Raw genomic sequence first — 17,531 nt, forward strand, 5'->3', positions numbered from 1 at the left:
AAATCATTGTAATAGCACATGTCTATAAAATTGAATCCTAGATTAACTGGCTTTCTCTTCTCTCTCTGGATTTTCAAATAATTATTGCTTCCTTTGAAACACTTTTCCTGTTCTGCTCTTTCTCTTGCTTCCGAGAAGTATTTTTTGTGTGGTTGTGGAGGTTTTGATGCTTGGGAACCAAATGGCTTAAGGAAACTTGTAGTATTCTTCCAGAGCTGTTTTCACTCATTACAAGATAATACGAAGTTTCTGCTGTACCAGAGCAGAAGAAAGCAGAAGAGCCAGAGAAAATCTTAGGTTAAGAGGGAGTAATGGGACTAGAGATTTCAGCAGGTTAGCAAAAGATATGAGAAATGAATGCAAGTGACACTCTAGTTTCAGGAATTCAAAATGAGCTTGCATTTGTAGCACTCTGTGTTTTTGGTAATCTTGCAATTGGAATATGTGAGTATTTGTGAAAACTATTTAAAAGGAGAATATATCATGTCTTTAGGTAAGAGTTTTCATGACCAGCTTAGGTTTATTCTTAAAGTGCTCATCAGTTCCTTTGTTAATATTTAACACTTGTGTGCTTTGCGTTCACGATTGTAACTAGCTAAGCATCTTTAACACTGGAGTTTGTGGTGAATGAGAGGGGAAGCCTGTGCGCTATGTATGCAGAATTTCTCCACATCTACAACTCTACTGCTATGGGTAGAAGACTAGTTATTAACAATAAGTAGTTATAATAGTGGTAATAGTAAGTTGTGTTGTAAAATGAAGAATCTTGCTTTTAAACATCCTCTGTATAACTTACAGGCAGTCCTCTCTATTTATCACTTGGCATAATGTAGTCAAGAGCATGAATGTTTCTCTTGGCTTTACTTAGGCAAAAATGGTCTTCTGATGCTTTGATGGGAGAATCTGATCACCGTGTTTACAGAGCAGGGTCACTGCCTGCAGAGAAGGATTAGAGTTCAGCAGTCTATTGATGTTCTCTTTTAGTAGTTATGTTCTTGTAGAGTATGAGTGAACTTACTGAAGCACACTGAGTTAGGCACGCTAAATACTAGTGAAATTTGAGGAGGGAGGAGTGACACATTTAAAAGGTAAAGGCATCCATCCATCAGACAGTGTGTGTGGTTAGGGATATTTTTCCTTACACAAGTGTGTGGTTCTATTGATGGTGCTGCCTAGATGTGGTAGGAAACTTTGCATTTGATACTTTAGAATTACTTGTAGCAAGGTATTCTCTCAACTTAATATCACTCCACTGAATCAATATTTTAAAAAATGAAATAGATATTAGCCATTTGGAAAGATGGATTTACTATTTTAAAAGTCATCTATTATCCAAGAATTACTGTCTTCGTTTTGGCATCTAGGTAGCATCAAGAGATAATTATCCTTTAAAGATTTTATCCCAATGACAACTCTTAAACAGAACTCGCTAATACACTACCAAGGAGTAATATTACGTATTCAATTTCCCATTCATAATTTTAAAACATGCTCCCTGCCTACAGTTAGAGTGGGTGTTCTTGCAATGTGGAATCCCTGAAAAATCATGAAAATGTGATGAGAAGAATTAAATCCAAACAATAATAGCGAGGTCAACAATAAATAGGGGAAAAAAGTTGCTCTTGTTTCCAAGACAGAAAATTGGGATGGTAGCTTTTAAAAGGTGTACTAGTGTGTTGCAAGTAGTGTAGGACCAGCTGGCAAGGTTTTGGATCTCATCAGAAATAAAATGATGTTCTAAGATGGGTATTAAGACTATAATGCCTAAAGTGACTAAAATTATTTTGGCAGATAAAATTTTATTTGATGATTTTCAGATTCATCTGTTGGTTTCTTTGTGTGTTTTCTTTTTCTCTTGGAAAATGCAGGCATTTCAGTAGGACTATGGAGGAGCTGGTTCATGATCTAGTCTCAGCACTGGAAGAAAGTTCAGAACAAGCCAGAGGAGGTTTTGCTGATACTGGAGATCATTCTCGAAGTGTGTCTTGTCTTCTAAAGCGACAGGCAAGAAAAAGGAGGGGACGAAAAAGACGTTCATTTACCACCCATCATCCTTGGGAGACTGGTCACTGTTTAAGTGAAGGTTCGGATTCCAGTTTAGAAGAATCAAGCAAAGATTACAGGGAGAATCATGCTAATAAGAAAGACCACAGTGACTCGGATGACCAGTTATTGGTTGCTAAACGTAGGCCTTCCTCAAACTTAAATAACATTAGAGGCAAAAGACCTCTATGGCATGAATCAGATTTGGCTGTGGACAGTTTAGGAAATAGAACTTTGCGTAGGAGAAGAAAGGTGAAACGGATGGCAATAGATCTGCCATCAGAAGTTTCTAATGCACTGACAATAACTCAACAGCAGGATAACAGAGATCAAGAAATGGACAATGACAACAAATTGTACCAACATCAAGAGTTTTCCAAGAGCAAAGTGAAAAAAAGAAAAGTAGCTGCAGTTCGACAAGGACCGGAAGTCTTGGATGAAGGAGTAGTAATAGAAAACGAAGAAGTGAACCAAGCAAATAAGGACAAAATGGACTATGAGGAGCAAAAGGGCTCAGATGAGAACATGAGTGACAGGTTATTCTTTCTCTTCCTTTTTTACAGAAACTTTACATAATGTTTGTTTGCTTATGTTACTATTGCTAATGTTGGAAATATTTGTTTTTTTCTTTAATTTCAAAGTTAAATCAGCAGTATCTGTTTTAAAAAGTTACTCATAGAGTTGTTTAGGTTTTTTGGTCATAAATCTACTATTCTTAATGTACCGAGCCGAGTTGATCAGGTTAAAGGAATTCAGCATAAAATAGTCATGTAGCAGAAGAATAACAGTAATAATACATTCTAATTGTTTCAAGGTTAAGAACGACAGAATGCACAGATGATTAATACGTTCTTTTTCTGGGTATTTCAACTGGTGACAGTTCTCAGACATTCTTACAGACAATAATTTAGATTTTCTAATTTCTACACATTGGTGCTTCGATTGTTATCTCTATTCATCAGAAAGGTTGTCAGTGTTTAGATTTGCCATTTAGACAGTATGTTCCTTTGTGTCATGGGCATGAAAAGTCTGCAGGTTGCTAAGGATATACATCATTTATGAAATGCAAAAACCAATTTACAGTTCAGAAACACCTGAGCTTGCCATTAGAAAAATGGGGGAATGATGACCCTTTGGCAGTACACCTCATCCATCCATTCCAGACAGCAGGCATACTACAATGGTAATTGTCAAAATAGTACTTTCGAAACAACACAGTAAGGTGTAAGTCATTTTTCCACCGTACACCAGGGACTTTACCTGCAGGGCCTGGTAAGCCTGATTATGTTCATCCCATGTGTCTGGTTCTGAATGCAGAACTGTCAACAAGAAAGACTCCTATTAAAACACACAACTTCGGTCACTTGCTTGACAGTACTACTGTCTCTGGTTTTATTTTTTGTAGGCATTTTATCTATAAACTGTTGAGCAGACAGATTGGTTGCTGTAATGACAGCAGTATTGATAAGTGACTAACTGGAATTATTGTCAGAAAAGTTCTTCCAAGTCTTTTTTTATTACATGCTGGTTTTGTCCCTCACCTGCAGACAATATGCAGTTGAAAGAGCGACGTGAATCTTGACTCTTAAAGATTATTCCTAATGTCTTAATTAGTAGAACAGAAGCAGTATTTCAGGGCAGCAAGTTCAATTTCAGACTTCTCACTTCAATGTTTAAGTCAGGGGTGTGACTTGCCAGGGAGCCTTTAGAAAACTTCCTTCTTCTTTGATACTGAGAATTGGCCTCCCCCCCAGATTTGGTATTTAAAGACACATAATTAGAGTCATAGAAAGGCTCGGGTTGGAAGGAACTTTAAAGATCATCTAGTTCTAACTCTCCTGCCATGGGCAGGTATGAAAAGAAAGTTTCCTTGGAGCTAGGAACAGTTGAATAATTTATCTTATGTCCATATTCTGGTCACATTTTTATTTTTAAAAGACTTTTTTGTTTGTTTGTTGTTTTTGTTTTTTTAGTTCAGGGCTCAGTCTTCAAGCACGTAAAATGTTGGCATCTATATGATTCCAAAGATGAATTCCTGTGCACTTGGTTTTGAGCACTGGAAATAAGATTTGTGATCAGAGCCTGTCCCTTTCCCATTCTCCCTTATCCTTAATGCTGAACTCCTTGGCCAAATTCAGACCAATTTGGCAATGTGTGGAGTTCTGGATGATGATTTAAAGCCTACAAACTTTGGCACTTGTTTGCTTTTTAAGTGACTAAATAGTGATGAAATCTCAATTGCTGCTTTTGAAAATGAGAGCAGCTGAACTCAGTCCTTTCATGCAAGAGATGCCCCCCCCCAGCATCCTGCCAGTTCCTGCGTGTAGGGAGGCTGCTCAGTTCCTGGGGACAGGACTGAATGGGAAACAAGGCCACGGGTTAAGGGACACGTTGCTGGTAATTATGACTACTAATCAAAATATTTGTTTCCACAATTGTGCAAATAAAGCTGTAAAAACTTTTTCAGTAGCAAAGGTGTTCCTTCCAAGTTTTTGCTTGCTGTTTTATAGTTAAAAGGGATCTGTAGCATTTTTCTTTTTTCCTAGAAGTCTTTTGGGGAGAATTCTCTTTACAAAGCAGAGGAATTAGCAAAGTACAGTGTTAGAATTCTATTAAGATTGTAAATAACTTCCATCATAACAACTTTCATTTACTTAGATATTAATATGTTAATTCCAGAGATTTTCAATTTATTCAGTGAAGTGATTGCAATGTAGCAGTTAGCTCAGGTGTGGCTCCGGCCTTATTTGACTGTGACTGAAGGGGAATGAACACTGGCTGCTGTGGGATATGTCAGTGTTATAGTTTATTTTTCTTTTTTTAACAAAGGAAAATAAGAATAATTTTGAAAGCTTCAAGTGGTTGTTTCATGAACTGGTTAGTCCTTCCATGACAATTATGGCACAACTCAAATGTTTTTTTAAAAAGAAAAGTCTTTTCTCAAATAGGAGATCTTGGTGAGAAAACTGGTAGAAGTACTAGGGTTGAAGGTTTTCTGGGCTTTTGTTTTAAGTACAAAGAACAATTTTTAATAAATGGACGGGAAGAACCCATGAAAAAGGGGGGGGTTATTTTTTTGAGAAATGTGTAATGTAAAACTGTGCACAATAAAATGTAAGGAAAGTAAAGCCATGTGTGTTGTAATTAAAGTGAGGATGGGATGCTTGCTAGAGAGAAGTTTCTAGGCCTTGCAGCATCAGGAGGTTCAAGTCGTGGTCTCCTTCATGAAAGATGGTTCCATCTCCAGTGCTTGTAATTCCTGTCGTCTTTCTTATGCTTAGGACAATTGCGCAAGTTAAGTGCTTAAGTCTCTGTTCTTACTTTATTATGTGTAAAAGATGTATGGATAAGTAATGTTTATCCAGTAAGAATACATGTAAGCAAAAGATACAGAAAAGATTAAGAAAACTTCATTTTCAAGCTGTAAAAAAAAAAAAAAAAAAGGAAAAAAACCACCACAGTACTTACTGGCTCCTGATACCATACCATTTCAGATCATGTTGGAATGCCTCCCAAAGGAAGATATGAAACCAAATAATGTAGTTCTAATTAAACACAAATTAGACTAATTTTATATAATTAATCTTCGCAGCTCAAAAATATTGAGGCTCATTTTTGGGATTAACATTTAAAAGGAAAGAGTTTTCTTAAGCTTACTAGTTATTTAGAAACAAAAATTAAAACTAGTCTAAACGTGTGAAAAGCTTAATTAAACTGAAATTGAATGTAAGTCTACATGTATATTTTAATACGGGTAAGTGGAGAAATGTGAACAGACCTCAACTTCTTTTTACATACATAGCAAGTATGAAAAGTTGGAGGTAACTTGTATTTGAATGTGTAAGGTGAACTGAAGTGATTTTTTTTCAAATTGTTCTACATTTCACTGTGTGTAAAATGTGATGAGATTACTTCATAACAGAGCTGCTCTCTTCACAGGAAGGTAAACAAATGGTTTACAAAAAATCCTTTCATGTGAAACTCATCAAATTGTGACCTGTTATTAAAGACAAGGGAATATTTTAATTCTAGAGATGCATAGAATATTGTTTGTAATATGTATACAGCAAAGACCAAAAAACTTCAACTATTGGTATTTTTTTTAGAGAGCAGTATGTGCATGTTGTATACAGGCATTCCGATTTTCAGGCCCTGACAGAAATCACAGAAAAGTAAAGTATGTTGCATTTTTCGTTGGTGCTGTGACCATCAATCATACTTTCTTCAGGGTGACCTTTATTTTCATTTAATTAGCTACCATTGTTGAAAACTTTATTCTTTCCTACCAAGTAGCATGTTGTGAATCCTAAAGCAGTGTCTTTTCCAGAATATTTGCAAATGGTATTTGGAAAGGTAATACGATTTTTTTTCAGACTCCTATACTTCATGTGCTGAAGGAAGCCTTAGACTGCTTTTGATTGAGACTTCTCCTATTTTATTGAGCAGTGATGTTCCAGGATCAAGTTGAATTGCACACCATAAGAAAGGAGCAGTGAACGTTTGATGGAAGCAGATAATAAAATGCATCAATTGTGTCAGCACCTCGTTGCAGTCACATCTGGCTTACTGTCAGGGTACCATTAGATTCCTGTGGTTTTATGTGCCAAAAATAATATGCTTTGTAGTTAATGGAACTAGGATATTTGCAGTTTGATTAAAAAAAAAAATCCTATTTTCTTTCCGATCTTTGTTGTGCTTAAGTTCCATCTGAGCACAGCCTTGTCTCCTTAAAATTTTACGACTGAAAGATCAATTGTTCTTTTGATCTGTTTCTTTCTTTCTCTTATTACAGTGAATCCAGCAGTCTGAGCAGCAGTGATGCTGGTTTGTTTACCAATGATGAGGGAAGACAAGGTATTGAAACAATCTTACCCTTCTCTACCCCTCCTCAAACCACATCAGTTGAAATTCTGTAAGCGTTACAAGTTATTTCATAGGTTAATTACTATTTCAGTTGTTATTACTATTTTAATGAGCTGAAATATAGCTTTCTTTCAGGGTTTTTGAAATGTTATGTGTGGGTGTCCCGAATCCATGACTTAATCAAAAACCTGTCTTGAGAAACAGTCTCTGTAATACAGTAAACTTACAAAAATCTTTTGGAGATGTTCAAGTTACCTATACTAATATTTAATTCTTCAGTTGCTCCGGTTTTCTGACAAGACTGATCATAGTACTGACTTTCAAGCTATTTTCTTGGCTCTTTTCTGTGTTTATTTTCCCAAATTGTTGTAGCAGGATTTTATGGTTTGTTTTCATCCAGAGATGGCATTTGCTAAGCAGCCATTCATTTTTTAGCAGTCTAAAACTGAGATCAAAAGATGCACCCTGTTTAAGTCTCTCCCCTCTGAATAACTTATATTATTTCACTTTAAATTAAAGATTCAAAATTTTCCTTTAGTATGCATGATCTTCTCATATCTTTTTGTGATAAAGCTATTGAGGATGGAGGTACAAGACTTTTTCTTTTTAAGTTCAGTATTTATTGCAGTCTTAAATTAAGTGCAACTCATTTACCTGCATTATGCTAGCATTATAGTACCCATCTCACAGAATAGGAACCTGTAGTCTTTGACAGTATCCAAAAATGAGGCAAAAATAGTCTCTCAGGTAATTAAGACTTGTTTTTCCATTGTCTATTCTAAGTTGATGGTAATGTAAACTATTTTCTTATGCAGTTTGCCAAAGACTATTTCTCAAGTCTGTGCAAGAAAATGAAACCTGGCCTATTCCACAGCAGCGATCTAGGTTAAAGGAATGTTCTTTCTTGATCTCTTCTGTTTTTTCTCTTCAAACAGTTAGATAGTGAGATAGTTATTTAGACTGTAGAACAGAGATGTTTTCCCTGCTCATTTGTCCAAGGCAAACAAAAACTTGTGCTATGCAGACTGTACCTCTCATTCTGTCTTTACCTGTTTTAACATGGAGCTTTTCTAAATAATTTAAGCTGTTTTTGAATGTTTAAATCTCCTAACTTCAGAGAAAATTTTCAAAATGAGATACTTCCAGAAGATCTCCTTTTACTTCCCTATATGAATTTCTCTTTTAACTTGCAGTTCTTAATGCATTTCTCCTCTACATTTGTATGTAAGGTGACTTACCACACTTCATAATTACATATATTTGAAGTACCCTTTGAATATATTTGTATCAATATTTTTTCCTTAGATAGTGAATTACATTATTTGAATCTTTGAATAATATTGTTGAAAATGTCAGTAGCTTTCTGTTTTTCTTATGTTTTGTGGGAGGAGAAAAGGGGAGGGATCAGTGAACAATATTTTTTTCTCAGGTGTGGTGTTACCTTTTTTCAGTGTTGGTTCTTTACAGATGGAATTCTTCTTTGTGTCTGTTTGATTTTTGAATCTTGATTCAATTTGTGGTAATGTCAGGAAGAAAGTGTTAGACCTGAAATAGTATTCTTAATTATAAATAAAAAGAACAAGAATAATTAATCTTGAGGGTATTGTCAGAACAAAATTTTATTTTTTTTCCCTCTAGTTTGCACTGGTCATTCTATGGGTGTGATCAGAAGTCCATTAAATTCACAATGAATCTCATTCAGATATTTTTAAATCTGCATTTATCTTTCTTTTTGTGAAGACTTTTCCATGAAAGTGCTATTAGAGACCCTACTGTAAAAACAAAATTACTTATTTTCTAACAATATTTATTACCATCCCAAAAGAAAAATGGTAGTAATTTTTATCTTTTTATTCCCCTTATGAAATAAGATGAGATTTTTATTTCTTTGAATTAATTTATAGCTGTGTTGAGATGCAAGCAAGATTGAAAACAGTGAAGAAGGGAGAAAATAAGTCTGATTAAAAACAAAAGAGAAGTCTAGGTGAAAGAAACAAAGCTGGAAGAGGACAAGATGAAAACATTAAAGGAAGAACTATCTGATTTTGTTGGCCATCTTTAAAAGCTATACTCCAGTTCCTGTCTTCACAGTGTCCCTCTTCTAGGATGTATGTTCAGAACATCAGCATCTTGACATCATTTGTAGTTCAAATTTTCTGCACCTCTGACTTTAGGTTTCTACTAAGTCAAGTGGAGAACCAGAGATTGATTAATGCTGCCTTGAGAAATACTTGGTTTAAATGATGTGCCTGCCATCATTCAGAAATTTGGGTAGCAGAGGATAAGAGGATCCTGTTCGCCAGGGCAACGTTTGTTCATTTTGCCTCTCTGAGGTTAAGAACCTGCATATCTCATTTACTGCAGACAAATACTCTTTATAAAATCCTAATTAATTCCTAAATTAATCCTATGGGACAGACTTTCTAGAAAAGAAAGTGATCTAAGGCAGCAATTTCTGAGCAGTTGGCCAGAGAGTTAAATAATTCAATATTCAGTTCTGAACTCAGGAGTGACTGACCTTGCTACTTCTAATACTTTCCAAAATTTTTTGTTTGTTTGCTTTCTACCATATGATATGTACTCTGTCCACAGACTCTTAGAAGAATTTCAACTTTTAAAACTTTGATTTGAGAGCACTCAGTGTAGATGTAATTGGGCATAATGGTGGGATAATCAAGATATATTTTGATTAACGTTCACTATTGTTATTAAAAAAAAAAATAGAATTACTCAGCAGATAGTCACCAAAGAGGATAGCAGCTGAACAGTTAACAAACCTGAAGTGAAAACTTATGAATTGTATGTTTTTGCAGGTTTGTAAACTGGACAACACTAGGGTGAGATTTAGCATGGTTAGCAAAAAACAAAATCCTGTGCAAATATAAAGCCCATGAGCTAACCAAAAATTAAAGCATATTATTGAGGGCATTAGCTAAATGCTTCTTAAACACTGACAGGCATCGGGCATCAACTCCATGTCTAGGAAGCATGCTCCAGTGTTTGACCACCCTAATAGTAAATATTTTTTTCCTAATGTTGAGTCTGAACCTCCTCTGGTGTCATTCTCATGCATCCACAGGTTCCTTCTCTGATTTCCCTGCTCAGGAAGTTGTTGAGAGCAATTAGATTGTCTTTTGGCCTTCTTTTCTCCAGACTAGACAACCCAAGTGTCCTCAGTCTCTCCTCACAGGACATGCCTTCTAGCCCTTTTACCAGCCTTGTTGCCTTCCCTCTGGATGCTTTCAGGGATCTTAACTTCCTTTTTATATTGTGGAGCCCAGAACTGCATGCAATATTTAAGGTGAGGCTGCATCAGTGCTAACTCTAGTGGAAGGATCACCTCTTTTACCAGCTGTCTGTGCTGTGTCTAATGCATCCAAAGCTGTGATTTGCCCTCATGGCTGCTAGGGCACACTCCTGACTCACGTTGAGCCTCTTATTGATAGTATGGTATTAAATGATATCATACAATGATAACAAATATGTTAAATTGGTCAGAAAGGGTGTGGGGAGGCCTTCATGTGAAGTTTTCAAGCTTGAATCAGAAGAACCAACTACTTCAATTGAGTTGTCTCGCTAACCCTTTCACTGAGGTAGCTCTGTAGAGCACAAACAAAATGCAGTGTGGATGGTACCCTCTGTGGGTGGGTAACTTAATCTTCTGCTTTCCTGAAACTTTAGGCCAAACTCCTTGTCTGTGTTGTAGTGAATCTCCTGGTTGTTATGTCTCCGTATTGTTATTACAGTCCTTAGCAGTGGCTTTGTTTATTTTTACCTAGAAAGCTGTATAATTTGCAGGGTTGTGGAAATGAGACCCTCATCATAGGGTATTTCACAGCTCATGGGCTATTGCTTGCTGTGCACGAGTTGGTGGATAATGGAACAGCATAGCATCAAGTGGTGTTTTTAGGACTATGGTGCCAAACTTTTCACAACAGCCCCTCAAACTGTGTTGTGGTTGTTACAGGCAAGCACATGTACCCTGTATGTGACTGCTATAAAGGGTAGTCTGGCCATTTTGAAATAAATCTCGGAAAGGGGGGAAATCTGTGCGCAGTGAAAAGTGTTTGGTTAAGCTAAAATAAGACTCTTGAAGCATAACCTGCTATTCTGATACTGGTGGTGCAAATGGGGTCGGTGTCCCTAGAGAAACCATGAAGAGAAGCCTATAGGAATAATTTTCCAAGTTTCCTATCAGGGAGGCCTTACAATGGAACATAAATGGATGGCAGTTAGATAATCATGTAGACCCAACACCACAATGAAGAGTAGAGAAATAGTAATTGTGCAGAGGGGAAGCTTTAAAAAAAAAAAATTAGGCCAGGAACTGAAGTGCCTTGAAATTTTTACAATTAAGTTGACACTTCTAAGTCTTAAATCGATTCTAATTGATTCTTTTTTTTTTTCTTTTTGCTGTAATTGAGCGTAAATTGCTTCAGAGTAAAGCCTTGAAGCATTAGTACTATCCACAAGCAAGTTTGTTTCACTTTAAATAAGTGGGTTGGAGAATGCATGAGCTCGGAGATCAGTTTCTGGAGATCTAGAAATGGTTTTTGTACTTACTGCATGTGGAAAGGATATGATGTTTTCATGCAGTCTTGGACTGAATAGAGGTAGTGTTCAGCAGCCCTAAGAGGAAAGGACAGTGCTGTGAATCTTTGGAAACATTTTGAAGTCAAAAATGATTCTTTGGATTGAAGTATTACAAATAAAGTAGAATAAAATTCAAGTATTTGGTTACCCAACTCGTAAACAAGGAGGCCCCTGCATTATATTGTCTGAGGTGTGAAACTGATTTAAACACGCTGTCTTCCCTGGCTCCTTTTGAAAATGGGATCTCTTTAAGGTTGATCAGCTGGTAAACAAAATGGCCATGGGTGTTCTCACCTGGATAAGAATCGCAGTAATAGGCTTATGCTCATCTCAGGATGATAATCTGATTGAAAATAGACAAAGGATTCAGAGCTGTTTTAAAGGAACAGATAAGCTTAAAAAACAGGTATACCCAGATTCTGCTGTCGTGGGAAAATCCTACAGGGTTCATATCCAAAGTTCTGTATTCTGTCTGTGGCAGTAATTGGAGTGCTTAGGAAACCATCTAATAGCAAAACAAGTAAGATGTCATAACTGATTGTTGCTTAACATACTAATATTCTTGATGCACAAGGAGGAAAAGTCCCATGTCTTGTCATGTCCCCTCCCCTGAACTGTAGCCAAGGTACTATTTCCACTAGCCACTATTTGCCTTATCTTGCAGTCCACCAAACCAGTCTTAAATTCTAGCTATTTCTTCCAAGATTGTTTTGTGTAGCTCTTACAGACTTCTGTCCTTGAGCCAGTTGTGAAACCCCATTTCAAAATTCTCTCCTTAGTTCCCTAGATGAATTATGGCTAACAAGACTTAACTTCCAGTTCCTGGTAGTATTTCTTATTAGTTAAGGTATCTAGAGCTCACTTTCTACAACAAAATATTCAAACAAAATTTGTTTACACAAACATTTGGAAAATCTAAACAAAGGAGTTCAAACTTAGATTGATCTGTGGTTTGGAATTAACTAAAAGGTGTGATTTTTTTCCCCCTGCCACTCAGTACACTTAGACATCCTCCAAAGAAACCATGCTTGACTAATGAAACAAGGATAGAATTAATAGTGAATGCCTTTGTGAAATGTCATAGCTGTAACTGGGGAGTAAAATAAATATAGTGAATAATCTGAATTGTGCCTGAAATGCCAACATGCTTAACTGCTGTTTGGACCTATGAATCTCTTTCCACCTCTGTTTTTCCCTTCCTTCATCTAAAAGTTCCTGTTCTCTAGCTTCTGCTAATTTTGCTGTTAGTAGTATCATTAAAGATGAAAAGATCCTTTTTTGGTAATTGAAATGTGGCAGGTGAAATGTGACTTAATCAATCTACGTTTCTTGAAGTGCTTGTCCTGACAAATACTTGCATGTATTGTTTCTTGTGCTTGGAAAAGTATTCTTTTCCATGCCATAACTTATTAGGAGGAAGTGTGCTGATTTTTTTTTTCCTCAGATTTTGGCTTGGGTTCTCATTATTTGTATTTTTTCATTTTGGGATGGAGTGGCAATGAAATTTTGCACAAATGCTTTTTGTTCTTATAATTGTTGTCTAAAATGTTGCATTTCTCTCTTGCTTAGTCCTGCGTAATTAAAAATTGAGAAACAAATTGTTTATGTGCAGAAATAGTGAGTCATGATTTGGATACTTTGAAGAAGAGTTAAAATACAGAGCACACCCTTTGAAATCTAATTTTTGAGTGTAAGAAAGGACACTTGCCAAGTCTCATGAGGCTACTTTCTGATATTCTATTGATTACCTGTTTTGTTTAAAAGAACATGTTTTAAAAACAAACATAGCAATTTATTTTAATTGCTGGTGGTTTTTTATATGAAATATGTTCAAGATCAGATTTTCAGTCTTGTCTTTTGCCTTTGCCATGTATTTAAATTGTACATCTACAAATGTTAGTAAAACGACCAGCTTTGTAGTATAATGCAGTGTAATTCTCAATCACGTGATACTGTCAGTTTTCATTTAAAATGAAGTTTTTCAGAACTTATTTCTAAATGAACTTAATCAGATTAACTTCATTTAGTCACATCTGTTCATGATTGTTTTCCCCTCTTACTAGCCATACAAATCATGAAATTAAGCTAATTATATACCATTATCAACTGCAAAGAACTAGTTTCACAGTTTTATACCTTTTAATTCCCTGCTGGAAAATAAGACTTGTTTTTTGTTAATATGTAAAGTGCAGTAACTTAAATGGATTTCCCTGCAGTTATTGCCAAAGAATTGACTAGTTTATTATTGTTTTTTCAGTATTGTAAATTAGTTTTAAAACGTTACATTTTATGTGTTTTCATTGATGGCAACACTTGTCATACTATTGAGAAACGTTTTCCAAATAGAATTGCTATATACAAGTAATTGTTGTACAGATATAAAGCAAAAGAAATAATTGTCTTGTCAGTGTTTATTGATGGTAACATCTGATTTTTATCTTCTCTGCTCCTCCCTCTTTTGGGGAAACTGGGGGGTACTGTCCTCACACAGGTGATGATGAGCAGAGTGATTGGTTTCATGAAAATGAATCTGGTGGAGCATGTGGAATTACGGGGGTCATTCCGTGGTGGGAACAAGAAGACTCTACAGAACTGGAGAGAGAATTGCCTGATCCAGTCTTTGAAAGTATCTTAACGGGTACTTTCCCCCTTATGTCCCATTCAGGAAGGAGAGGTAAGTAACAATCAATCATATGCAAACAGTGGAATCACTTGGGTACAGTAGAAAGGTGTCTGTGGGTTATACAGAATGTGCTGAATGTTGACAAGATCTTGGAATTGCCAATTTTTCTTGAATTTTCATTTTTGAGATATCATTAGGCAGAAATAGTCAGAAACTGTCAATGATTAGGAAAGTCAGAAGGTGTAATACTTGGCTTATTTTTATAGCCTACTATTTTATTTATTGTCTTGATGTTTGCATTGAAAAGAATTAAGCATTATTTAAAGCGAATCTTTAGAGTTCTAAATATCACGGAAGCCAGGAACAGACTATATAAATTCATAGATTCACAGGTTTGAAAAACTAGCGTGACCATCTGCTTCGCTTTAATGGTCAGGCTTTATTGTTTGTAGAGAAGAGGTAAGGGTTCATTTAGAGCAAGGATTGGGGTTGTTACTTAGAAAATTACCCAATAGTTACTTTAAAATATTTTAAACAACTGTGGATCCAGTGTGTCCAATGGTAAGTTGTTTCAGCATTTGATTGCTTTTACAGCTAGGTATCCACTCTTGTTTCAAGACTGAAGTTGTCAGACCTCAGCTTGTTGCCACAGAATTTTTTTGTACCTCTTGCACAAGGATCTCCTTTCACATTCTTTTATGTAAGCAATGGTCAAATCAACTTTAAATTATTTCTCTGCACACTGAATGCATTGAACTCTTGTGAGACTTATTTTCTGGATGCTTGCGATTTTTTTCTGTGATCTTGGTCTAAGGATTAAATGTGGTGAACATGCATTCTGGTACTAATACATTTGTAAGTGATGCAAAATCATTTTCCTACTGTAGTTTGGTATGTTCTGCTTATGTAGCCAGTTGTGTGTAGAACCAAGATGGCATCTATAGACAGATTTCATTTTCATGGCAGCTTAGCTTTTCTCACATATTTCCCATTCTGTGTTCTTTGTTTCTATGGGATTTTTTTAATGAAGATATTTGAAGTTAGATTAGTAGATTGATATGTAATGATAAATTTTCTTGGTTGTATGGTGTATAGGAAATATTCTTTAATCACTCCTTCCTTCTAATTTGTAGGTTTCCAGAGTAGATTTAGTCATCTTCATGGAATGCCAGCAAGAAACATTAAAAAGGCTTCAGGAAACCAGAATGCATTGGTAGGTCCTTTCATTATTATAAGCTTGTATGAGCTATTGTTGCTTTTTTTGTTTATAAAGGAATATTCCTCATGCCGGTTTCCTAGTGTTACACATAGGTAATAGAAAGGTAACACTACAGTGTCACTGCTGCTATGGAATATTTCTGAGTACTTGAATGGCAGAAACAGTCTGAGATTGTTCCTCAGTAATTATTTTGCACTTCATGAAGGGAAAGGATCTTTGGTTTTCTTTTAATTAACAAAATTTTCAGTATATATCGTGTGTATGAAAATGTTTCTCCCCTCTTGAAAAGAAAATCAAACCAAAGTTATTTCAAGTTTATCTAATACTGAAAGTATTCTAGGATGAGTATGTGTTATAATACTGACTTTTATTTTTTATTCTTTCCCTTTCCAAGGTCTGCTTTGAAAATTTGTCCTTATTTTCTTTTGTTTGATTGACAAATTCTGTTGGTTGACTAAGGGAGAGGGCATATACAAAAAACATACAGCCAGTTAGTGATACACCTGTAACAGACATCACAAATTCCTTTGGACTGAGACTGTTCTAAGGCTATGACTACACATGAGAGTTGTTTGTTGTATTTTTTTTTTTAGTGTCTCCAACTCTAGGAGTAATACTTATAAGTGAAGGAAAAAATCCAGCTGTCTTTGCTTTTATATATAATCTAAGTCATTGCATTTTCCCATAGCTTTTCTCTAAAGTAAGATTCTAATGAGTTTTTAAGATTTTTTTTTCTTTGGAGGAGGGCATGAGAAGAGAGAGTTGATATCTTAATTTAAAATGTTAACAGATATTCATTGTAGTGCAGTCTGTTCCTTTCTTATCAGAATAGTATTGGGAAAACAAGGAAGACTTGTGGAAAACTCTTTTATGCTGGGATATATTTATTACAGTGATAAATACTGTGGCATCAATGTTCTCTATTTAAGAATATTAAATGTTTCCATGTTTTCAGTTGAACAAAATAAGGTGCTTCTGAGAAATGTAAGAACTATTGTATGTGCAGGGAATAAAAATGAACTGTTAGAAATTTAACTCATTTTGAAGAGGGACGGTTTTTATAATTGAACCCTCTGTCCGATAATTGCCATTTGGAGCTGAATAAGGTGCCTTGGCCTGTGATCTTTGCTGTTAGTGGTTGTGAATTAGATGAATGCTGTCTAGTTCTTGGTTTCCTATCTACCTATTTTTATTTTTGGTTCAGTGCTTGCTTGAGCATATCTGGGATTTGTAGCCCATTTTCTAGGCTTATTGCAATTTCACTCTGGTATTTTATAGGAGCTATTATAACTGATAGGTTAGCTTCATGGTATTGATGATACATGGCTTAACTACCCTAAAAAGGCCTTTTCCTCTAAATTGTAAAAAGGTGATTAAGTTTCAGTTGATGAAGATATACTGTGAATGTGTATATATAATAAAAAAACCCCTAATATTTATTTTCTGCTGAACTTTCTGGATTGTCCTTAGGAGCCCATTTTGTCTTCCAGTAATGATCTCTCATATATAAAGATGATATCATATTTCCCTTTGTAACAAATATGCAAGCTGATCTACTGAAGACTGATAATTCAGTTGCCTCCAGTTATTAAATATATCTTTTACGTAGCGTTGTGAAACAAAGTTGACATGTGAACTCACCTAAACCACTATGTTTAGCCAGGAGTGCACATATAGAAAGGATGTGCAGTTTGCTCTTCAAATACAGAGTTTTCTGACCTTCGTAATGACTATGTTTGTGGGCACGTCTGCTGTGTCTGTCTTTGCAAACATAGCTGTATAGGCCAGAGCTCATCTACTTATGTCAGTGATTGCTTCATAAAGAAAATCTTTTTTAGATACTTCAGCAACAAAAAGTCATTTAATACCTGTGACATCTGATAACACAGAACAAGAAGTAATTACTGCTCTTAGATGGTAACAGTGAAGGTGAGCAAGAATGCTTTTAGAAAAATTAATATCCTGAGAAAAGAACACTGTAGACTCAATGCATTGAACAGAGTTGTGGTGTGACTTATTTCTTTCATTTTTAACAGTAAGGAGTCTGTCTGTATCACTGCTTATACACAGACTTTTAAGGGAGACACAATAGCAAATGGAATTTCCTGCCAAGATATATTTCCTAAAGCACATATATAATATACTCTATTCAGTCTAAGAAAGTGTAACTTGTATCTAGGAAATGTGAGC

The 17,531-nt window shown here is 35.6% G+C and overlaps 1 protein-coding gene across 1 annotated transcript in view; it reads left to right on the forward strand.

Annotated features, from left to right (window-relative positions):
* GPATCH2 (G-patch domain containing 2) overlaps window positions 1–17,531 on the forward strand; it is a 123,159-nt gene that overhangs the window by 6,445 nt on the left and 99,183 nt on the right. The window contains exons 2-5 of the mRNA XM_040551405.1: window positions 1,869–2,579; window positions 6,836–6,897; window positions 13,991–14,173; window positions 15,256–15,335. Coding sequence (XP_040407339.1) covers window positions 1,869–2,579; window positions 6,836–6,897; window positions 13,991–14,173; window positions 15,256–15,335 — 1,036 coding nt within the window. The remainder of the gene's footprint in view (window positions 1–1,868; window positions 2,580–6,835; window positions 6,898–13,990; window positions 14,174–15,255; window positions 15,336–17,531) is intronic.

This window comes from Cygnus olor, chromosome 3, assembly GCF_009769625.2.
Source record: "Cygnus olor isolate bCygOlo1 chromosome 3, bCygOlo1.pri.v2, whole genome shotgun sequence".
NCBI classification, from domain to species: domain Eukaryota; kingdom Metazoa; phylum Chordata; class Aves; order Anseriformes; family Anatidae; genus Cygnus; species Cygnus olor.